We start from the raw sequence: 25196 nt of genomic DNA on the forward strand, positions 1-25196 counted from the left end.
AAAGTAGTCATCCTATTGACTAATTTAAAAATAATTCTGAGTGTATGGAAATTTTATTGTTAACCAGTCAGTTGTTAGTTTAATTATATCTACAGTATCAATAATTTATCTTTGCATTTTCAGATTCCAAGAAAATGAAAAAAACTCCAGAAGGTATAAGAAATACTTGAAATGCTTTCTGTTTTGGGTGTGGGTGGGCAGGGGTGTTGGTACTTGGTACCTGGTACTTGATGAGCCAGTAAATAGCATTTTATCACTAAAAGACATGTCTAGAAGAAAATCCTGTATATAAAAGAGAAAGAGGGAGAAGAAAGAAAACAGAGCAAGGGAGCAAGTAAGAGAGCTCTTTGACAATATTGCCACTAGAAATATTTAACAGCGACAAAAAATAGAGATTTGGAGCTGTAACTCAGGAACAGCACACTTATTTATCGTGCATAAGAATCCATGCTCAAGCTCCAGTAAACACAAAACACCAATAATTGTTCATATTTGACTATTTGAACTGTTTCAAAAATATGATTATTTGATGGCACTAAACAATGTTACATATCAAATACACAAATTTAATAAGTTCAATATCATTTCGACATAGTGTCATCTGTTTGGAATTGAAGTATACATTCTTTGTCTTGACTACAATCATGATCTATTTGGCAAATGCATCCTCCGTCTTCCATAATTATGTATGTATAAGGTGTTTATTTATATGTGTTAAGACTACCGGGTATGAAACATTCAGGTCATTAAGCAGAATAATTTAAGACCTCTTCTGTTTCTGTCAATCAACTTATAGATCTACCTGGGATAATTAGTGATACCTCAAAGCAAGATTCTTTGTGAAATTTAAAAGGAAAAGTAATGGGGAGGTGGGTTGGGGAGAGGCACCCTAGCCATTGTTTTGTTATAAACGTATCTCAAAATCATTTAAGAGCAATTGTTCCCTGCTTCTTTTTCTTTCTACAGAACAATCCAAGGGGAAAAGTAAGGAAATGCATGCAACGCCTGTATAAATATGTTGCCTCTGCTATATATAATCATCCTGCTGGTGCTGATATATTTATGTTTTAAATTTCTGTGTTTAATGCATGTGGACCCTATTTTTATTTTGATTTGTTTATTTTAGTGGCTTTACATTATTTATAGGTTTTCGGCATACTGGAGTATATGTAAAAAGGAGGTTATAGTAGCACAGAAACTATAACAATAATTCTCACTCATGTGGGTAGTTAATTTAAACCTTTAACTTCCTACCATAACCACATTCCATTGATGCCCATAATATAACGCTTGTGTAAATTTAATGTTGTCATCTATTCCTGCCTCCATTCTTAGAAAACACTCAGTGAGTGCTGTTTCGAGACTCTTCCATATTATCTTTTTGTAATCTATAAATACCTTGGCATGTTCACATTCCACCTACCTATCAGCATTGTAAGACCATTGCAATAAAATTCTAGGGATCCGTTTCTTAAGGATCTTCCACAATTATTCAACACACTATTGAAATTGCTTGCCAACAGTTCACTAAAGCTATATGCCTCCAGGTTTATGTTTTGCAAATCTAAGATATATTTAACAAATATAAACTAAGGGACAATAAACTCAGCCATTAGAGTTACACACTTCTGGAATATAGAGATACAATTCCTTTGACATTTAAAATTCTGCTTTAAAATATACATCAACTTAAAAAATCATGCACGTTTTGGTTGTACCGAAAGTTAGGACACTGAAACACTCTGTCATGAAAACTGCTCTGATATGTCCTGTGGAAAGAAACATGAAATTATGCTACAAACTTGCCAGAGGGAGCAATTTATCTGTAGAGAAATATATATGATCCTTCAGGCCTGGATAGATGAGTGTATATAGCTGCTATGAGATCTGGTCCAAGGATTCAGAAAACATACCATAAACCATTGCACCTGCATGGACATTGAGGCAGTAAGAGATTTGAAAATGTGGTTCATTTTCGTATCAACCATAGTTCCCCCTCCATCCTTCCCCTCCTTCTGCTTCTCCCTAACTCGCCCCACCACCTCCACTCATTCCTCAGAGAGAATAAGGACTCCCATGGAAAGTCTACTAAGCCTGGCATGCCTGTTGATTGACTCAATAAAGAGCATAATTTTTTATTAAAAATTATATATGTGTACACATACATATATAGTATATTTAGTGTTGTGATCTAGTCAATGCTTTGTTCTTAGAAAACACTCAGTAGCTGTCATTTTCCAGATCTTTTCTATTACCTTTCTTCTTGTTATTTACAAATATTTTGCCACGTTAATATTCATCATCATACAAGAATTATAAACTCATTGGAATAAAGTTATTAGAGATCCAATTCTTAAGTCATTAACAATTGTTTGCACTTTTAAAAATGTATATATATATGTGTGTGTATATATATATATATATATACACACACACACACACACACACACACACATATCTCTAAAGCCTTTACTTTGTTGCAGTTTATGGGACTTAAAGTTTTTCCAGACTTACTGCATCTCCTTGGCAATCTTCAAAACATTAATGTATTTTATAAATAAACATTCCTTCTCAGATATTCATTTATCATCCAACTTCTTCCCTTGCAAGAAAGGTTATAGATTGTTATTAGGCAGTAATTTGGAGGAGAAATTATATCCTTAAAAACAATTATTAATCACTTATGAATTCACCTATTGTTTCTGCTTTATTGAGTAGACTTTATTTTGTTACTATTATTGAATCTTTTAATTTGTTAAATCTAATATTTTTGTATTTAAGTTTTCTATACTCAATTATAACTTATAATCTCATATTTAGTTTCAAATTATTCATAAATTAAAAGATTTTTCTACTTACAGGCTAAAATTGACCCATGATGAGAAAAGCATGACAAGAAGTATATCAACATTTTATAAAATCCTATATGTTGACATTATATAAAATCCTATTACATATACATCTCTTTATATACATATATAATAGGATTTTATATAGAGAGAGGAAAGCTTTTTATTTTGTCTTTGGATATCATACATAGCCAGTGTTTGAGTTTGACAAAAGCTGAAATTCACTTTCAGTAATTCTTTGTTGTCATCAATTTATTAATATAAACACCTTTAAATATTTTGGTTAATTACTCAACTGTTAGTTAAACCATATACCCAGGACCTGGAAAGATGACTTATTGATTAAGAACACTTAATGCTTTTTCAGAGGACCAAGGTCTGATTCCCATCACCCACACGGTGGCTTTCAACTATCTGTACCTCTGGTTCCAGGGGATCCATGGCCCCTTTTCATATATAACACACGGTATGCATGTACACATTTTAACAAAGCACTTAAATACAAAATAAAAATAAACATATGTTTAAAGAAATTAAAAATGAACATCACTCCCAGTTAACTGTCATTTGGACTTTTAGGAATGTGTTCAGTGTCTTTAGTTTTAGCTAAGCCACTCAATTTTGTTTGTGCTCTCAGCACTTGGTCAAACCACTTGTTTTATTTACTTTACTGCTAGCTACCGTGTCAGAGCAGAATAAGTTGCCTAAACCACATACATCAATACAGGTTTGGAGAATAAAATTGTACATGGTGAGTTTGATGCATTGGTCAGAGAAAATCATTTGGCACTCTTTCATCCTAGAATTCGGTTTATAGAATTCTTTCAATGCAAACATCTTCCTATCTTCAGATTGTATTCACTAGGTAAAATGTCATGAAATCTCTGTCTTGCTTTGCTTTAACATGCCTATATGTTATCATCACTTGAGGATCTTCAAATTAGAATAGGAACATAAGCAACAGAAAACTAGTCCTTATTAACAGGTCAGTGTCACCTTGAGGCTCGAATCATGCCTTTTCATCACTTAATGTGATGGGGGGAGCATCTCTGAAGGAAGTGCCACCTAAAGAGGATTCTAGTGTAACAGGCTTTGCATAGCCAGGCAAGTGTGTTTGTTTCTACTAGTCTTCTTTCTTTATCTTAGTGTTTAAATTTTCTTATCAAAGTTCTTATTGTCACTAAATACATAGCTAAGAAAATGCTTGGCAGAGGAAGTCCATATAAAATGTACTCAGATTCAACTTTCTTTATTTTAAATCAACTATGATAATTATACTTGGTGCTTACTTTGTATCCAAATTTAATTCATGTTAATATAAAATAAGGGCAAGCTTAATGTGTTTCATCCTTAAAAAATATATATTATTTTTCTTGTAATACTTCAAAAAAAATTCTCTAATATTCAGAATATTTCAGTACTATGCTAGGGGAACATGCTCAATGAACAAGGGATAAAGGGCTATACTGAGGGTGAGATATTAATCATTTTGTGACATTCATGAGTTTCTCTGATCTAACATTAGCAATGTATGTTTGTTTACATTGCTAATCTTATTTAGAAAATATAGAAGTATAATAATATTAACAATGGTAATATGTTTTAGAACAGGAAAAGAAAGAGAAGCCCATAGAACCAGGTAATTATTTTAATGTTTTCCCGCTTTTTCAATAATTTATTTGGTACTTGAAAACTTAAATTTAATGGATTATCACAGATTAGTGATTTTCCCTTTCTTTTCTTGTTTCACACAGCAAAGTCACCAAAATTGGAATCTCCAGGTAAGTGAGATTGGAGTAGCTCAATCAATTTTACCCAAGTCAAACCGGATACAGGGTTATAAAGGCAATGCCAGGTGAAGGCAGGAAATCTGTCTGTCTCATTGTCTGTTTTTTAAGCTCTTGACAGAATCAATATCAATACAGTTTGAGAGAAGAGAAATTGAATACTTTGTTGTTCCCTTTTTGCTAAACAAGTGTCTATGAACTAGCAATATCAAATCCTCTGACATGTTGGTAGTATGAATATCTACTCTCATCTCAGATTGAATATGTCAGAATCTACATCTTAGTAAGATGACCTTTCATCCATTTGGGCAATCTTTGAGAAACATTATTGCTAGAAAAAGCACCCAGCAAAAGCAACTTGTGGGGAAGGGTCTATTTATCTCAGAGTCCACGGGTATAGTCCATCAGGACATAGGAGAGCTCAATGCACTAAGTTACATCATATTCACAGTCTACATGGAGAGAATAATGACCACTGGGTCTAGCCCAGGACCACAGCTCATGCGTGCCCATGATTACCGTGGGTTTCCCTCTTCAACTCATCTGGTTTAGATAACCCCTCACTCACATGCCCAGAGGATTGTCTCTTCAGTGGGTCTAGAGTCCAGGAAGCTGATGCTCAGCAACGGCAATCACCAACACTGGTTTCTAGATACACTTATGATTAAAGCAGGCAAGAGAAGGCAAGAATAAACATTTCTGTGAATGCTCTCCTCACATTGTTTTACTTTCAAAACACAAGATTGTCAACTTTGGAAACTGTTCTCTCCCTATTCATAGTGTTGCTTAACAACAGTTTTGGACTGCTCTGGGTGTTTCTCTCAATATAGCAATATCCTAAGATTAGAAAATTAAAATTAAAACCAATCAACCAGACAAATAAAATAACTGAAATTAAAAGTACAGATAATGTGGACACAAAATCATTTTCTTAAGGTTTTCTAAAATTTAACTGGTTCAAATAAATTATTACAGTTGACAATTTCTGAAATACTTTCAGTTGATTTTGCCTCAAATACTACCTATAGCTTTTTCTTGGTAGTTTTTATTTTACTATTTAAATTTATTTACTTTATTTTACTATTCAAATAACATAACTGAGGCTTTTGTACACAGTCTCTCTCTCTGTTGTGTGTGTCTCTCTCTCTATGTGTATGTGCACATGTGTACAGGACAAGTGAAACTTTATGTATACAAGATGTGAGTGTACATGTTTGTTCAGGCGATGACTTTTGGAGAGTGTGGGTGTGAAGATGTGTGTATGTGCAGAGGGTATGCATGTATGTGGGTGAACATTTCTTCAATTATTCTCTTTGCTGCTCCTATAACATTTCATTGTATTTAAAATGAAACAACATTCATTTAACATTATGTTACTATCCAAGAGAATACAGCCAAAGCCTAGCATATCTATAACCCCATGCTATAAGTATTCAAACCTACATTTTTTATTCTTTGGCCAACTTTGTAATACCTCCTGAGATGAACAAAGTCTGCTTGGACATCTTTTCAACTTCAATAGCAGTTTTTTTCTTATGGTTATCATAGATTTTAATATGCTGGTTTAATTCCCTTTTCTTTTCTGGGCTTTTTAAAACATCAGAAGACAGGATACAGAAGGGATTTAGCTTTCTATTCTCAAAAATGACTTTCATAATTCCAGATACACAATGGGCACTTGATAACAGTTTATTAGTTAAGAGATGAATAAGAAATAGAGTAATAATTGGTTATAAAGTATAAAAACTGAATAATTTTCAGACATGTAATTTAAGAGATGAAATAATAGCATGTTTCATTATTTCACAATAACAGTCAAACTGTTACCACTCAGAAAAGTGATGCTTTGTCTGCATTATAGAGTGGAGCCTATTTATTCAGGAGTGCATTCCCACAGTAATAACGGACACATACTCATATTTATACATATATGTGGAAGGCAAAGATAGAGCATAAATTATGAAAAACATACAGAATTATACACTGTAGTAGGGAGCTGTGGGCCTCTTCCCACAGCCCGGCTCATGGCTGCCTGGCTAGCTTATGCCCCAAAATAACGACACACAAACGGTATTCTTTTAAACACTGCTTGGCCCTTTAGCTCTAGCCCTTACTGGCTAATTCTCATATCCCGATCAACCCATCTCGAATAATCTGTGTAGCACCAGTCTTACCGGGAAAGATTCAGCATGTCTGACCTGGTGACTGGCTGCATCGTGTCTGCTCTGGAGAGAAGAGCATGGCGTCTGTCTCTCAGAGGAGCTGCCCTGCATCTGAGCTCACTTCCTCTTCCTCCCAGCATTCTAATCTGTCTACTCCACCCAGCTAAGGGATGGCCTCTCAAATGGGCCAAGGCAGTTTGTTTATTGACAAATTACCTTCCTCCAAGTATTGATATGAGCAATTTTGATGGATCAGTATTATTCCTATGTATTATCACTAACTACAATAGTCTGTTTGCAGTCACTGTATGCACATCTTATGACGTGGGTGCAGTGCACCAACTTACTAATACTCAAGCATTTTCATTTGGTTTTGCTTTAATTTTAGAGACAAGGCCTTTCTATGTAATTCTTTCTGTCCTAAAACTCACTATGTGGACAAGGTTGGCCTCAGACTCACAGAGATGCTCCTGCCTTTGCCTCCCCAGTCCTGTGACTAAAGGTGTACAACACCATGTCTGGTTAATTAAACATTTTTTTAAAAAAAGAAAGTGGGAAACTCCCATGAATTTGCAAGGATTACTCTAGCTAAGACTCCTAACAATGCCTGGACTGACCCTCTCCCTTGATCAGATTGGTGACTGTCCCAATCCTTAACAGAGAGCTTTCATTCAGTAACTGATGGAAAGAGATGTAGAGATCCCCAGACATGCATTAGGTGGAGCTCAGGGAATCCTGCTGAAGTGAGGGAGCCAGAAGTGTCAAGGACATCACAAGAAAACCCACAGAAACAACTAACCTGGGCTCATAGGAACTCACAGTCTGAACCAACAACCAGGGAGCCTACATGGGACCAACCTAGCCCTTTACATATATGTGACAGAAGTAGCTTGTTCTACTTGAGGAACTTCTAACAATGGTAGCAGGTGTTGTCCCTAATGCTTTGGCTGACTCTTGGAAACCTATTCCTCATAGTGGATTGCCTTGCCCAGCCTTAATACAAGGGGTGGTACTTAGTCTTACTGCAACTTTATATGTCATGCTTTGTTGATGCTCATGATACTTTCTGAACAGAAAGAGGAGTGGATTGAGGGAGAGAGCTCAGAGGAGGGGAGATGAAAGGAGAGGAGGAGGGGAAAACTGGTCAGAATGTAAAATAAATAAAACAAAATTTAAAAGAAAGTAGAATTACTGGATAATTTATAAAAAATAATTTATGTTCTTTGGGACAATCTTATAGACTTGAGAACATATATTTGTCTAAACATGGAAGCAATCAGGCTGTCTGATAATTTTTGAAAGTAGAGTAAATACAGCATGAGCAAATACTGAAGAATGTGAGAACTCACCTTCTAGAGCCTCCCAAATCTTTGGACTTTGAAATTCATTTTAGAGGACCACAAAGAAAACTACAAAGCTGCATTTTCTCCTCAGATCTATTTTTTTCAGTGTTATACTTGCTATCTCACAAACAACTATATCTCAAAGTTATTCAAAATAAATAAAAAGCTACTAGTTAACAAAAACTGATTTTTTTTCTTCTCATTTCAGCTCCAAGTGAAAAACCTGGGAAAGCAAGTATGTGAATTATTCACCTGTACTTTCTTCTGTAGACCTTGATAACACTTCTTTTTTTGTCCCACTTGTCCATGTTTCTATATGATTAATTGTTATGGTGAAATAATGTGCAAGATAACTCATCTGGCTTTCTTTATGTTTGTCCTTATGAAAATTTGTCAGAGAGCATCAGTTTGTGAGTTTTCAGTAATTTAGACCATAATTCTGTATTCTGTCACATCTGTTTTGGCATCTCATAGAGTTAACAACAGTTCCATTTTCTTACATATTTCCTAATTAACTATTTAAAGATTCTAACTATTAATTACTTGATCAAGCTTCTTAGCAATGTAATTTGTCTACCATGATAGTTGACACTTTAATGGAATGTACCCTTCCTAAAATTTCATTAAGATTTCTTTTGTAGAGTTTCACTTTTCTTAATGTTTATATCCTCATATTCAGAAATTATTCTGAAAACTTATGACAGATGCATCAGTGGCAGATCTTGAAACATTCTCAAAGAGAAATGCTCATTTGTTGCTTATTATATTTTAGTTTGATGAAATACTTATTTCAATACTGTTATTAATTGATATTAAGTGCAGTATGAGACATTTGCTTTTAGGAAAAATACTAACTTCCTTATTCTTTATCTATAAGATTAATAATCGAATATATGCTGCATACACTATAGAATGAATTAATATTTTTATTTTAAGTTGAAGGTGAATAAACAGTGATCCTGGTACTGACATAGAAATAAAGCCCTATATTTTATTTAATGTTTTATTTTTAAAACAGTATATTATTGACAGATATATCACAGAATAATTGAAATATTTGGTAGTTTGATGTCATTTAAAAAACAGAACATTGTAATTGCAGCTGTTCTCAAAGACATTAAAAAGTTAGAGATATTAAAAAGGAGTAGCTTATGGTTAGAGAAATAATTCAGCATTTGAAAACACTTGGTGCACTTACAGAAGACTTGAGTTCTTGAGATCAGTTCCCAACACCCATATTGGTTCACAATTATCTATAACTCCAGATCCAGATCATCTGTCCTCTCATAATATCAATGGGTATTCAAAAGCATGAACACACACACACACATGCAATCTTAAAAAAATTAAAAAGTACTTTATTATGACCTATAATTCTGTTTACATTTTCATGTAAAACAGTAAGTTTAAAGTTGAATGTAAGGCTAACTGAAACTTTGTATTATAGATTGTTTAGTATGCTAAACCATGGAAATGCATAATCAAGAAAATGTAGAAAATGAAACTGATAATTTTGCATTGCTCATAGAAAAGTTTAGATTGAAAATTACTCAGAAAATTAACATTTCTCATGAAGAAATGTAACATACAGATAAAAATATTCATCCACAAGAATAAAATCTAGAATTATGTCCATCTGTGCAACACTGTCCAATCACATTCTGAAGAGCTAAGCATCTTTTGCAGAAAACTAGTAAACTTGCTTGCCAAATGATTTAAACCTAGTATAAAATTTAAAAAGAGTTAGTACCCAACCATTTATAATATTAAGACATATGGGATTGAACTGAATATTAGTCTTCACTTAAAAATTAATTTAAAATGATTCATAAGCCGTTGTTTCATAAAATTATCTATTATAATTATGATTAGACATTTACCTTGAAATTGGCCTTTTTGATATTGAAATCATAAAATAACAGATTTTACTCAGTTACTGTAAACAGTGATTCACTATAAGGTTAATGCTAAGGGGAAAATTACATAAATTATGGATATTTTTGAAAAGTCTTTAACTTGACAATAATGTGTTGTGAAGTTTGTAGGTATTACCAGAGTTTCTGGTGTGTTATTTTAAATCATAATAGTATGTAAGACAATTAGACATATAGATAAATGAACATAAAGCAGATATGTATGTGTTTCCATATCATGACATTGAATTTAAAACCAAAGGTGAGATTAACAGAAGAAAAGTTCATGGAAAATTAATTTTCCTTAACCCTGGATTCATAGCTACAAATTAGATTGAGTTAATAGGGAGAACCCATCTACCCAGCTCCTGAACATTAAGTAATAGCACTGTAGGAGACACACTTATCAGTTTGAAGCAGAGGTTTTCATGGGTCCTATGATCATTATAAAAAATAGAAACTGTTCAAGTTTCAATGACACCATGCTATTAAGGGGATCTTAATGGCCTTGCAATGCTGTGAGGTGAAGGTGATGAAGGAAGCTGTCTTGGGAAATACAGAAATGGCAGACCTGTTGTAACAAGAAGGTTGCTTGTTTGTCCTGGCCGCCCAGAACCAAAATAACCCCACAGAAACTGTATTAATTAAAACACTGCTTTGCCCATTAGCTCTAGCTTCTTGTTGGCTAACTCTTATATCTTAATTTAACCCATTTCTATTAATCTGTATATCACCATGAGGCCTACCAGCAAAGTTTCAGCTTGTCTATCTCCAGTGGTGGCAGCTTCATGGCATCTCTCTCTGACCCTACCCTTCTTCCTCCTAGCATTTAGTTCTGTCTTCCCCACCTACTTAAGTTCTGTAAGTTCTGCCCTATAAACAGGCCAAGGCAGTTTCTTTATTCCTTAACCGAAAAAAAAAAACACAGACAGAAGGACCCCCCCAGACCTATATTTAGAATTTCTGAAAGTTAATATAGATTATTTTGTACATTTGCAAGCAAGCCAAAAATGCCTCCAATTCTTCCTCCACGCACTTGAATGTATATACTACATTGAGCATTGGATACAATAGTGCTGAGATTGACAATGATTGTTAACAGGTGGGATTTTAGAAAATTGATTATGTAACATATGCAATACCATTCATGGTAAATTTCAAAAGGACATTATGTTCCCACTACTTACTAAAATACATTTGGGCATCATCCCTATTTTACTCTGAATGATCACACCAAGCACCAGTTCTTTGAAGGTCTTTGTTAACATTGCTTTAGTTGATTCTTTTCATATTGAATAATTCAAAAGGTTAGAACACCTAGTTCATATTATCCAAAACTATACTCTGGTCAATTGTGCTATGAACAAGAAATTTACCTTAGACAAGACAGATTTGTATATATAAATTTATTTGAAATATCAGCAATGAACCATTTTGCACCCTCTGATTTTACCACTGAACATATTTTTGGATGTTCAGCCAACAAGCAGAGGTTGTTCTATCTAACTTTACTCCTCTACTAATGTACTCTAGAATTATTTGAGAACAGCCAGTATGCAGAATTAAAGATTAAGGGAATTTTGGATTTAGGCATTTATCATTGAACATGCCTTTGGAGGCATTTATACCAAGATATTAGATAAATTATTTTAATAACATTGGACTATTTCTGAAAAAATTAAGGTATATCATCTTATTCTGATTTAGTAAATTATTTTCTTTCTCCGAGCCCAGAAAATTGTAGAAAGTTGGTCTGCCTTTGCTTTGAAATAGAAAAACATGTTCTAGGAATACATTTCATTTTATATCTTTGGTTTGGTCTTCTCATTTTCCCTACCAGATAATTCATATAACTCCAATGGAGCAAAAGTTTTGCCTTTTAAATAGTTACTGTTTCTTGCAGCAACAATTGAGTTGAATATTTATATTACCACTAATACTTAATAATACTTACACCACCAGCTCTTCAGGTCAAATATCCTTCACCACCTAGACAATTAAAGAGTGAACAAAGAAGGGCTTTAGAAATTCTTCCATAACATTCACAAATCACCTAAACAGTGACTATATACACATAATCTAACATCTCTTTTTGTGGAATGAGCTACTTTTTATTGGCACTACTTACATAAGAATACAATTTTTATATCACAGAATTATACCTTACTAAAGGAAGTTTACATAAGGTTAATCTATCAAAAAGCAAAAAGCGATAAAAGTGTTTTGCAGTTCAGCTTTCCCTGCAGCTTGCTTTTCTCTCTCTCAGACAATATATGCATTTTATGTTTTGATTATCTGTGTTCTTGCCTGACTATATGTTATTATTTTGAAAACTCTGATATCCATTGCTTACTCTTTGTATAACTAAATTTGCAGAAGCTGAACAATCCAAAGAAGAGATTGCCGCTACCTCAACCAAAAAGGGTAAACACAACAGAAAAAAAAAAACCTGATATGACTATAATTGATCTTGAAGCTTTTAACTTAGTTTGTGTAGTGTGTTGAGATGAACTTTGCCTACCAATTCTGCTATTTCACTGATACAGAAACCAACTTTGCATGGTGCTTGTAGCATCTACACTAACAAGGTTTTATATTTAGTTCTCTAGTGTACTTAGTTCTGATCCTATAGAGATATAAATTAATGTTTGTAATTGTATTCAAAATACAGTTTTTGAAAATATTTATAAATATATTTCTTAAACCCAATATGATTTCAGTCACCCATTGGGTATTTGGGTACACCACGCTACTTTAAAAGATCAGGTATTGAATATATTAAAATTTGACTAAGAAGACTCACATAAAAATGTTTATTTTATGTGAAAATAGTATGGGATTAACAAATATATCCCATGAAATGCTGACATAGGACACTTTTGCTTTGAGAAACAAAATGGGAAGTTTGTAGAGAAATCAGTAATTTTAACAATATCTTTAAAAGTATCTCATAGGATATTTAACAAGCCTAACCTTCTTTATACTTTCACACTTGCAAAAATCTACACATACCCTTACATACATATTCTAATAAAATGATATTATGTGTACAAAAAGAAAACATACATAAAAATTATAAAACTAATAAAATATACATGACACCTATTTGCATGTTCTTTTTAACATTATATGTAAACATAAAATAATGTTCCACACCCATGAATGTATTTCATACATTGTTACTAATTGATGCATGTCTATGAATTTTTATATATACCTGAACATGCTTATATCATTTTATGTAAGAGATAATATGTTTAATCGATATGATTTTACCATAAGTGAAAGAAGTCTAAATTAGCATAGCTTTATATGGTATCATATTCTGAAATTGACATGCCTATTAATATTGTGTGATGTAAGTGCAGTTGTTTCAGAATGAATGATATCATGGTATTATGAAAGAGCTAAGGATTTAGACAATAAAGAAGTCATTAATCTGGGCATGGATACAAGGTTTTCACATGTTGTCAACAAATGCACGTTATTGATACATTAGAAAGCAAGAAGGAAGATGAAGGCAAGGTGTATTCAGATCTGTAGCTAACAATGACACCAACACTGTGTCCAGAAAACAACAGATGTTTTTATTCTATAATATGATTGCAGATAATATTATCTTTGGGTAATTAGTGATTGTAGAAAAGAATGTGATGATGATTTAAAAAAACAAATAATAAGTTACTGATATCGGATTCTTACATGGATTGAAGCATTTTACCTTGAGTATTAATTAGGGCATAAATACAAATATTGACAATTTACAATTCAACCATGTAAAAGCCAGAGTAAATAATGATATGAAATCAAAACTGTATGATCAGTTATGGAACTCATAAGAGTCCACAACTAATAATGTCATGATTTTATAACATGGCCACTATTTTTGTTGGAATGAGCTTGCTCGCTAAGTTTTTGGAGTCAAAGGACAGAAAACAATCTATTTATAAATAAACATAAGATATTAAAGCCAACTTCTTTACTAATTTGTCTTCTTTCTCAATTTTTGTTTTAAATAGGGTGGTACATATTAGTTTGGTAGATAAAGAAAAATCAACAGAATCACATATAGCTTTTAAAGCCATTACAAATAAACTTAGAGCTGGGCAGTGGTGGTGAACACATTAATCCCAGCACTCAGGAGGCAGAGACAGGCAAATCTCTATCAGTTCTAGGCCAGCTTGCTCTACAAGAGCTAGTTCCAGGACAGGCACCAATGCAACAGAGAAACCTTGTCTCGAAAAAAAAAATAAACAAACTCAGGGAGGGTTTTACATAATTAACAAAATTACAAAACAGCTTTAAAACTGATTTTTATCATTTGTTAATTAGTATACACATTTCTTTTCTCTAAAATGTAGTACATTTATTATTCTCTCATGTATATGGCATCCACAGCATTTAACACCTTATAATGTCTCACAATTAAATAGTATAAGAAAATTTAATTAGTGGCTGTTATTTTTTTCCAAGTTGATTTTGAGTTTAGGACTGTATATAATAGAGTGAACACTGTTGATTTTTTGATCTTTGTAAAATTTTCAAAGTTATGAGTAATTCAACTATAGTTCAGTAAGTGAGCTATAATGTTCTAATTTATCACTTGCATGAATTATTTTGCTTTGATACTTAATTGAAGATACATAATAATAAGACCTCATTTGATACCATCTGTTTTGAAATTCACAATTTTCGATTTATTTTCAATTCCGTTCAACATAAACCTATGAATACAATACTAAGTACAAATTAAAAGAAAACATGAGGGTTAATTCTAGACCTAAGAAGGTAAGATATTGGGAAAGATGTACTCTATTTTTGCTACCTGAAGAAAGTTTTCAGCAAAACTATAGCTCTAGTCTGAAGTCTAACAGGGAGATAAATATAGAAGTGACATGGCAATTTAAAATTTATTCTTTCTTGGAAAACATCAAAAGATTTGCTCTGCAGCGACCTCAGAAGTAAGCCTTTAATAACAGATATCTTTCCAATGGGAGAAGGATCTATAAGAGCATCTTTGGTCTAAGCAATACAAGGAGACAAGGCAATGAGGCTTTTCAGGATGTATATGAAGATCAGTATATCTCAGGAGGAGTCCCAGGTCTCAAAGAGGCATGTCATTGTTGCTCTGCCTCATGCCGATGGTGAGTCCCTTGCTGAAGCAATGAAACCTGTTAGTCCTTAAATAATTCAAGTCCACAGCAGGAACTTTCAGTTTATCTCTGCTACGTGTGTCTTGTGAGGAGTTTCTAATGTGAATTAGTCTTCAGTTTCTCTTCATAGTCTTTGACCTTTAGTTATGAAGTCTTTGCATACTTTTACTGTATACACACTGCTTGTTGGTATCCCAGAGATTCTGCTATTAGCTGAAGCATCATATTCTTTCCTTGACTTATGATGTGAAGATCACAATACTGCCCTATATTCTAAATATTAGTGTTGTATCTCTGTTTTGGATTTAACTATTCATTTCAGGCTTCTGTTCTCAACTGTTCAATTAAACAGCTTCAGATTCAATCCTCCTTTAGTCAAACTGGCTAACTTCTCCTCCCTCACTTGCTTTCATTAAACACTTTATACCTTACTAGAAATCTGGAAACAATTTTGTGTTTTCTTATTTTTACTACTTGATTATTTAAACAATCTTACTGTTTGCAGTCTATAAAATTTCCTGTTTATGTTTATAAACATACTGTCAACACATTTCGATCTTGATTGTCTTCTATCTGACCTACTGTCATGATCAAATGACTTACTTGAATGTCGATGTTTTTATTAAAACTTACTAAAGCCATAGTGAATCATCAAAGTGAATCATCAAAACACTGAGCAAACCACTTTATTTAACTTCTCCTTTCTCCAGCCATTCACGAGGTCCAGCTTCATTAAAATGATTAATAGAATTCTCATGACCTGTCTGCCAAGACTTTTCTAAATTCACCTTCAGACGTGGACAACTTTATGTATACAATAACACTATATTACACATAATTCTAAATATACCTATAAAAGTTAGCAGAAGAATGGATGTAATTAATAAATACTTTACATCATATGATAACTGATAAGAAAACATCATTACTATTTTTTTCTACCATATATACCGAAAGACCTAATCAATATTACTTTCCTGTCTACAGATATTTATGCATTTTGTTGGTTCAGTCATTCTCATTTTAAATGGTACCTTTAAAATGATAGTGACCTTTGTGCTGGTCACATTAAATACAACAAAATAACATGTTATTATTCCAAGGCTAGGTTGTAGTATGTAAGTGTGATATCAGGGACTTTTGAAACTGTATACTACCAATTCACCTGTTAACCAAAATCCTATCATTCTTCACATTTAGATAGTACTCATTGCCTATGATGCTACTGGAGATATTAAACTTCATGGATGATGATTAGCAATTAAGGAAAGATAGGGGATTTAGGTTTTAAGGGATATTTAAAAGAACAATAATGAAATCCAGCAAATAATTAAAATACTGCAAACTACCTTTTACTCCTCCTGATTCAGCATAAGCTTAGCTAAATCCATCATTACAGTCTAGGGATGGATACAGCAGTCCATTAGGATTGCGGTAAATGAGTTGTCTGCTGCAAAGCCTGGTAACTGGGATTTGATCACCAGAATTTACAGGGAAGAAGGAGAGAAACCACTCGAGCAAATTGCTCTTCAACTTCTACAAACACTCTGGACAGCATTCATGCCCTGTCTCCAATAATAACTAAATAAATTTAAAGACAGATATTTTTTACATAAATTGTGTTCTCTGAAGTTGTACAATAAAAGTCTATTCTTTTTCCTTCCTTCTAATGAAAGCCTTCAAACGTAGAGAAAACAAAATTTCTTCTCTCAACATCAAAGAAAGTTTGAGGCACTCTATTATATAGAAAGAAAAATTGATTAAGACTTTCATTTGTTTTTATTTTTTTTTTTTGTTTTTTAATTTTTGTTTTTCAAAAGAGGGTTTCTCTGTGTAGGTTCGGTGCCTGTTCTGGGACTAGCTCTTATAGATCAACCAGGCTGGCCCAAACTCACAGAGATCCACCTACCTCTCCCTTTCTAACGTTGGGATTAAAGGCAGGAACCATCACCTCCCAGATGATAAGGGCTTTCTATTGACTTCTCACTGGAAGAAAATCTACTTGATAAGAATTCATTGTTTATTCACCATAAAATAAGACTTGATGAATTTGCTTTAAATTAGAAATGCAAAGATAAACATGAAATTCAAAATGTCATTTTTTCCATATAGATACTCAGGATTTTCAGTGATCTGAAGTATAGTGGGGAGGATTTTCTAGAGGGTCAGAATCAATAGACTGTGTATATTATAAAACAGGATTCATTGGACTGGCAGCCACAATGGTAATTGAGTAGTTCAGTGTTGGTTATCTCCATACTACAGAGGCTGAGAACCCTATAGATACTCAGTCATATAAGCTGGATGCTTCAGCAGACCCAATGTGATGCTAAAGAGCTGAAAGACTCCTATTAGCGACTAGTATGTCTGTTTTAGCTATCCATTTCATATTTTCTCCATCCTTCCTGAACAAGCACCTCAACAAGGCTTCCTTCTTTACTTGCAAAAGTGTCAGTCCATCAAAATTAGTTTCTCTGGAGCATTGCATGACAGAATGCAAACCCATACCAGCTTTAACTATCTTTTTAAAGTAAGGACAAACTACATTCTCTTCCATCATGTGAATGGTCAAATAAAATAAATCTGTTACCATTTCACTGGCTGCTCACCCTGTGGCATAGTATATTAGGGCCTCAGTAAAAGTCTTTGTTACTGACATGTTTTGCATTCTGTAGTATCCCTCAGTTGAGCTTTGGTGAGTGAAGGTCTTTGTTCTTGAGCCCATGTATAACCTCTATCTCTGCCTCTACATTATCTTTGCTCTTTAGTTCATAGGAAAATCATAGTGATATGCAGGTCACTACTATCTACCGAACAAGTAGTCCTATCTACTTGATCATGGAAAGTCACCTTTTGGTAAGAATTTACACAACACACAAGTATCTTCACATCCTTTCATGCACTCAGCCATACAGCCAAATTATTATCTACAAATTTGAATCACTATACAATCACACACTAAGCCAATTTTCTTTCGAAGAAAAATATATGGCCCAGTGTGCTGCCTGAAGTTCTGTCCAGTCTCTAGAATTCTCTTCACTAATGCCTTTCAAAATGGTTTAAGGAAAGGGCTTTAATCCTTCATTTGTCTGCTTCTAGTTGGTGCCTGCAGAATATATAGAATCAACTGTAATTTGGACTCTGATCTTTTCTTCTTCAGTAAACTTATCATGAGACACGTTTTCTTTTTTTTCTTTTTATTTTTTCTTTTAAACACTGCATGGCCCATTAGCTCTAGCCTCTTATTGGCTAATTCTCACATCTTGCTTTACCCATATTTAATAATCTTTGTAGCCCCACGAGATGTGGCTTACCAGGCAAGATCTTAACCTGCGTCTATGTTGGGTGGGAGAATCATGGCGACTGACTGACTCAGCTTCTTTCTCCCAGCATTCTGTTCTGTTTACTCCACCTACCTAATTTTATGTCCTATTAAAGGGCCAAGGCAGTTTCTTTATTAACCAATGAAATCAACTCAAAACAGAAGACTCTCCCACATCATTTCCCCTTTTTCTGTTTAAACAAAAAAGAAAGGCTTTCACTTTAACATAGTAAAATTACATATAACAAAACAGTTATCAAGCAAGAATTACAGTTACAATATTTATATCTATCTTATCTTTTATCATAACTAAGGAAAACTATAACTATCCATTCTTCAACTCCATCAAAGACTCCAGAAGGATATAATATTACCTAAGCAAATAAGAAGTAAGTACAGAACACTGAATAGACTGTATCCAAAAAAAATCCCCTTGCCATATAATAATCAAAACACAAAACATACAGAATAAAGAAAGAATAATAAGAGCTGCAAAGGAAAAAGGTCAAGTTACTTATAAAGGTAAACCTATCAGACGTACACCGGACTTCTCTATGGAAACCATGAAAGCCAGAAGGTCCTGGATAGATGTACTGCAGAAACTAAGAGACCATGGATGCAAGCCCAGACTACTATACCCAGTCAAGCTTTTTGTTCACTATCAATGGAGAAAACAAACATTCCAGGAAAAAACAAATTTAAACAATATGTAGCCACAAATCCAGCCTTACAGAAAGTAATAGAAGTAAAATCACAAACCAAGGAGTTCAACAATGCCCACAATAACTGAAGACATCTAGAGGCCCTTCACCAGCACAACTCCACCAGCACAACTCGAAGAAGGGAAACACACAAACTCTACTACCAAAAAATGACCGGAGTTAACAACCACTGGTCATTAATATCACTTATTATCAATAGACTCAACTCATCTATAAAAAGGCACAGGCTAAGAGATTGGATACAAAAACAGGATCCAACATTCTGCTGTTTACAAGAAACATACCTCAACCACAAAGACAGGCACCTACTCAGAGTAAAGGGCTGGGAAAAGGCTTATCAAGCAAACGGACCTAAGAAACAAGCAGGTGTGGCCATACTAATTTCTAACAAAGTTGACTTCAAACTAAAAATCAATCAGAAGAGATGGAGAGGGATATTTTATACTCATAACAGGAACAATTCATCAGGATGTAGTCTCAATCCTGGATATCTATGCCCCTAATATAAAAGCACCCACTTATGTAAAAGAAACATTACTGAAACTCAAGGCAGTCATCAAACCACATATACTAATAGTAGGAGACTTCAACACTCCTCTCTCACCAATGGACAGGTCAATCAGACAGAAACCTAACAGAGAAATAAGAGAATTAATGGAGGTAATTAATCAAATGGACTTAACAGACATCTATAGAACATTCCACCCAAATAGAAAAGAATATACCTTCTTCTCTGCAGCTCATGGAACCTTCTCGAAAATTGACCACATACTCGGTAACAAAGCAAACATCCACAGTTACAAAAAAATATTAGTGACCACCTGTGTCTTATCTGATCACCATGGATTAAAGTTAGAATTCAACAACAATGCTACCACCAGAAAGCCTACAAACTCATGGAAACTGAACAGTCAACTACTGAACCACACCTGGATCAAGGAAGAAATAAAGAAAGAAATTAAAGTCTTCCTAGAATTTAATGAAAATAAAGAAACAACATACTCAAGCCTATGGGACACTATGAAAGCAGTCCTAAGAGGAAAGTTCATAGCACTAAGTGCCCACTTAAAGAAAATGGAGAAAGCACACATTGGAGACTTAACAGCCCACCTGAAAGCTCTAGAAAAAAAAAAAAGAAGCAGACACGCCCAGGAGTAGTAGAAGACTGGAAATAATCAAACTGAGGGCTGAAATCAACAAAATAGAAACACAGAAAACAATCCAAAGAATCAACGAAACAAAAAGCTGGTTCTTGGAGAAAATCAACAAGATTGATAAACCCCTATCCAAACTAATCTAACGGCAGAGAGAATATGCAAATTAATAAGATCAGAAATGAAATGGGGAACATAACCACAGACAGAGGAAATTGAGAGAATCATTAGATCTTACTACAAAAGACTGTATGCCACAAAACTGGAAAATGTAAAAGAAATGGACACTTTTTTACATAAATACCATATACCAAAGTTAAACCAGGACCGGGTGAACAATCTAAATAGATCTGTTAGATGTGAAGAATTAGAAGCTGTTATCAAAAACCTCCCTACCAAAAAAAAAAAAAAGCCCAGGACCAGGTGGTTTCAATGCAGAATTCTACCAGAACTTCCAAGGAGACACATTTTCTTTCTTTCTTTCTTTTTTTTTTTTTTTTTGGTTTTTCTAGACAGGTTTTCTCTGTGGTTTTGGAGCCTGTCCTGGAACTAGCTCTTGTAGACCAGGCTGGTCTTGAACTCACAGAGATCTGCCTGCCTCTGCCTCCCAAGTGCTGGGATTAAAGGCGTGCGCCACCACCGCCTGGTGGAGACACATTTTCTAAAGCCATAGGTGCAAGGCTGGGGACAGAAGGCATGTGACAAGTGTAAGGACAATAGATATTTGAGCACTCTTCATGCAACTCATTGTGCATTCTCCTAAGGGAAGATGACATGTGTACCATATACATTTGATGATGAAGGCTGCTGGGCTTACCCAACTTTATGTCTTGGTGAGCCAGGTAACATAGAGCTCACAATGGACAACATGAATTGCGTGTTAACATGGTGACTTACTGACAGGTATTTAGTGTCCTCTAAGGCCAAGTGGCAGGTCAAGAGCTGTCTATTCAAGAGAGCTTTTTCTTTTCAGAAGATGGTGAAACCTTGCTCATGAAATCCAAGGGCCTCAAAATTCTCCTGTAGAGGCCTACTAGATCCTCTGAACAGTATCACTAACTGCTACTAGTACCTCCAATCCTATTAGATCTGCAGGATCATATGTCTGACCTGGGCATACTACAGAGCATTCTCTTCTTCTGGGCCTACACTACAAAATAGAAAAATTTACAGTCACTTGTTTTATTAATCAGAAAAACACCCACAAATGAGGAATGTTCTGCATCCAAAATCCAAGTAAATCTATTAAATGTCGCACTTCTTTCTTGATGGTATGAATTCCCAGGTGCCACAATTTATCCTTCACTTTAATATCAATATTTAAATGCCCCACATCACTGGACCTACAGAAATTTTAGTGATGTAGATGACCCTTGAATTTTTACTGGCTTTATCTTCCATTCTCTGATGCACATGTGTGTTACCAAAAAGCAAACAATAGTTATTACCTCATGTTAATTCAGTCTAATCAACATGCCATCATCAATATGATAGGCCACTTGAAGGTATGGGGGTGCAACATCCCTATAAGTTATGATATAGGACTAAAAAAATCACAATATTCTTGAGTCATGTTGTCTGTTACTGAGACTCAAGATATTCTTTTGTTCATTTGTTCTGAAAGTTTTCTGCTTATCAGGATGGAGCAAGAATTTAGTAGGCTTCCTAGCTACTTCACTTCTGTGAATACTATATGAACTAGCCAGAAGTATAGGTGAGGACATTTTGACTATTTCTTTTCCTCTGTTTTCCAATATGGTAATGAAATTCACTTTGCAATTTGTGAGTTTAATGAGCTACTCATTCATTGCTAATGTAAGGCCGGTTTGGTTTTTTTATATTTAAATTATCCAGTTCAACATTTGTGACTCACGTTTTAAGATAGGACATAAAAAGAACACCAATAGACTCTGTTTAGAAAGAAGAGTCAGCCCAGTACTTTCTACAGGAGAATGAGTTCTTGAGTTTGGATTCTACCACTTATGTAAAGTCTAGAGATGCCTGTGTCTGTCATTCAAATGCCAGAGAAACAGAAACAGACAGGTACTTGGAGTCACTAGCCAGTCATGCTCTCTATAATCTCCTGTGTCAGTGAAAGATCCTGCTTTAAAATAAATGAGGTGGACAGCAACTGAGGAAGACACCTTATGTTGAACTCTATATGTACTTCTTCAAACATATGTGCATGCACTTACCTTACAAACATATATTATACATAATATATACATATATATGCAGCATATACTGTGGGTATATAGTACCCACAGTCATAAATTTACAAAAACAGATAAATGATAGATTACATCGAATATGTAGGTGCTTCTCTTCCAAAACTTTTCTCCTAATATCAGTGAAAGGAAAGTCTTTATGACTTTTTGTGGAAAGTTAAGTTTTACATGGAAAATCCATTCCAGCATCCAAATATCTCTGGACTTTCAAATACTTCTTTTGTTGTACAAGCTGGGACATTACATGTAGGTATCCAAACCAAAACCAGAGATTGATATACTTGTATGTTACTTGCACCATTGATTAATTTACTTAATTTTCATTCTCATGCATATTCCCCAGGCTTCTGCATGTAATAATTAGAAAAGTCAATAAATTATTTAAGAGCTTAGAATGCTTCTTCATGTGTATAATCCTGTTGAACTTTACTTCTTGGGCATGCTGATATTTGTGTCTGGTTCAAGAGATAAAAGAAAACAAAAGTAGTGAAGGTGGATTTTGAGGGCATCAGCATTATTTTGTAGCTCATGCAGGCAAGCTCATTGCTGGTTTGATAGACAGTAGATGAATTACCTCAGGCAAAATTAGAGAGGACAGTACTGCAGGGGATGGAGGTGAAGATTTGCCCTGGTCAAAAGATGACCCATCAGAATCAAAGAGCTCAGTATCTTCAGTCTCAGCAGGGTCTTCTCATAAACTCCATCACAAGTTACTGAATCTCATAGTTTGTCAACATTCCTTGAAACTAGGCTAGTATAACACTTAATTATTTTTTCTGACATTTTTTATTGAGCTATATATTTTTCTCTGTTCCCCTTCCTACCTCTCCCCTCACCTTCAACCATTTCCAATGGTCCGCATGCTCCCAATTTACTCAGGAGATCATGTCTTTTTCTACTTCCCATGTTGATTAGATCCATGCATATCCCTCTTAGGATCATCAATGTAGTCTAGGCTCTCTGGGTTTCTGATCTGTAGGTTGGTTTTCTTTGCTTTATGTTTAAAAACCACTTATGGGAGTGCATGTGATAATTGTCTTTCTGGATCTGGGTTCCCTCACTCAATATGATATTTTCTAGCTCCATTCAAAAATCTCTGAATTTTGCCTGCAAAATTCAATATGTTGTTATTTTTTTCTGCTGTGTAGTACTCCATTATATAAATATACCACATTTTCCTTATCCATTCTTCAGCCAAGGGCATTTATTTTGTTTCAATATGTTCTGGCTACGACAAACAAAGCTGCTATGAACATTGTTGAGCACATATTCTTGTGTCATGATTTAGCATCCTTTGGATATATACCCAAAAGTTGTATTGCTGGGTCTTGAGGACAGTTGTTTCCTAATTTTCTGAGAAATCATCACACTGATGTCCAAAGGGGATGTACCAGCTTGCATTCTCACCAGCAATGCAGAAGTGTTCCCTTTACCCCACATTCTCCCCAGCATAAGTTGTCATCAGTGTTTTTGATCTTGGCCATTCTTACAGGTGTAAGATAAAATCTTGGAATTGTTTTAATTTGCATTTCTCTGATGCCTAAGGATGTTGAGTATTTCTTTAACTGTCTTTTAGCCATTTTAGATTTCTCTGTTTAGGTTACTACTTCATTTTTATTGGATTATTTGTTCTTTTGATGAGGAATTTCTTGAGTTTTTTGTATATTTTGTAGATCAGACCTGTGTCTGATGTGGGGTTTGTGAAGATCTTTTCTCATTCTGTGGGCTGATGCTTTACTTGTGTTATAAGTCAGTCAATAATATGATCAGTGGCTGTTTTCCTTTTCTTCTTTTTTTCAGTCTTCAGTCTAACAACTATGGGAGAGATGATTCTCTCTCAAAACATATGTATAATTCTTTAGACTGTTCATATATATCATGAAAAGTGAAGTGTCATCTCTGTGCTAATTCTTTTACTTTACTATTTTCTGTGGAAGTGCTAAAAGTAGCTGACCAACATCATAAAAATTTTTGTTATTTCATGAGAGGCTTTGAAGTTATCTATCATCTATCTATCTATCTATCTATCTATCTATCTATCATCTCACAAAACTCTTTGCTTCTCACAAGGAATTTATCAGGAGCATCAAATACATGCATAATATTTATTTTTTTCCCAAAGGAAGAGATTTTTGTTTTTTAAATTTTTTCTTCAAATACTGGAAGAGAGTAAGCATGTACATAATAGAATTATTTTTTCACCAGACATTTATTTGTTCACCATAGTACAAGTCAGAGTTTCATTCTCAGTCCGAGTTGACATGTTAATAAAAAATATGAGAGTTTACTATACCAACTTTAAAAGCAAAACAACATGTATATTTTCTCTAATGTATTAAGAGGATAATCACTAAATATACAAGATTTTTAAAAATACAGAAACATCACCTCTTAAATATATTTTTAATTAAAGATTTATTTTATTCCAAATTATGTATATATGGAGGGGGTCAGTGCACATAAGTACTGGTAATCTTGAAAGAAGGAAGGCGTTTTTGGAACTGTTGTTATAGGGTGTGAGCAACATGATATGTTTGATAGAAGCCCAACTCTGGTCCTCTGC

General features: G+C 34.2%; 1 protein-coding gene across 11 annotated transcripts in view; it reads left to right on the forward strand.

The window, feature by feature from the left end:
- Nucleotides 1-25196, forward strand: part of Trdn (triadin) — a 377801-nt gene that overhangs the window by 240370 nt on the left and 112235 nt on the right. For all 11 annotated transcript variants that reach the window (XM_057761731.1, XM_057761734.1, XM_057761735.1 and 8 more), the window contains exons 14-19: nucleotides 124-153; nucleotides 967-984; nucleotides 4456-4488; nucleotides 4604-4630; nucleotides 8350-8376; nucleotides 12431-12478. In XM_057761731.1, the coding sequence (XP_057617714.1) occupies nucleotides 124-153; nucleotides 967-984; nucleotides 4456-4488; nucleotides 4604-4630; nucleotides 8350-8376; nucleotides 12431-12478 (183 nt within the window). The remainder of the gene's footprint in view (nucleotides 1-123; nucleotides 154-966; nucleotides 985-4455; nucleotides 4489-4603; nucleotides 4631-8349; nucleotides 8377-12430; nucleotides 12479-25196) is intronic.

The sequence above is a fragment of the Chionomys nivalis genome, chromosome 2 (genome assembly GCF_950005125.1).
Source record: "Chionomys nivalis chromosome 2, mChiNiv1.1, whole genome shotgun sequence".
In the NCBI taxonomy this organism is placed as follows: Eukaryota; Metazoa; Chordata; class Mammalia; order Rodentia; family Cricetidae; genus Chionomys; species Chionomys nivalis.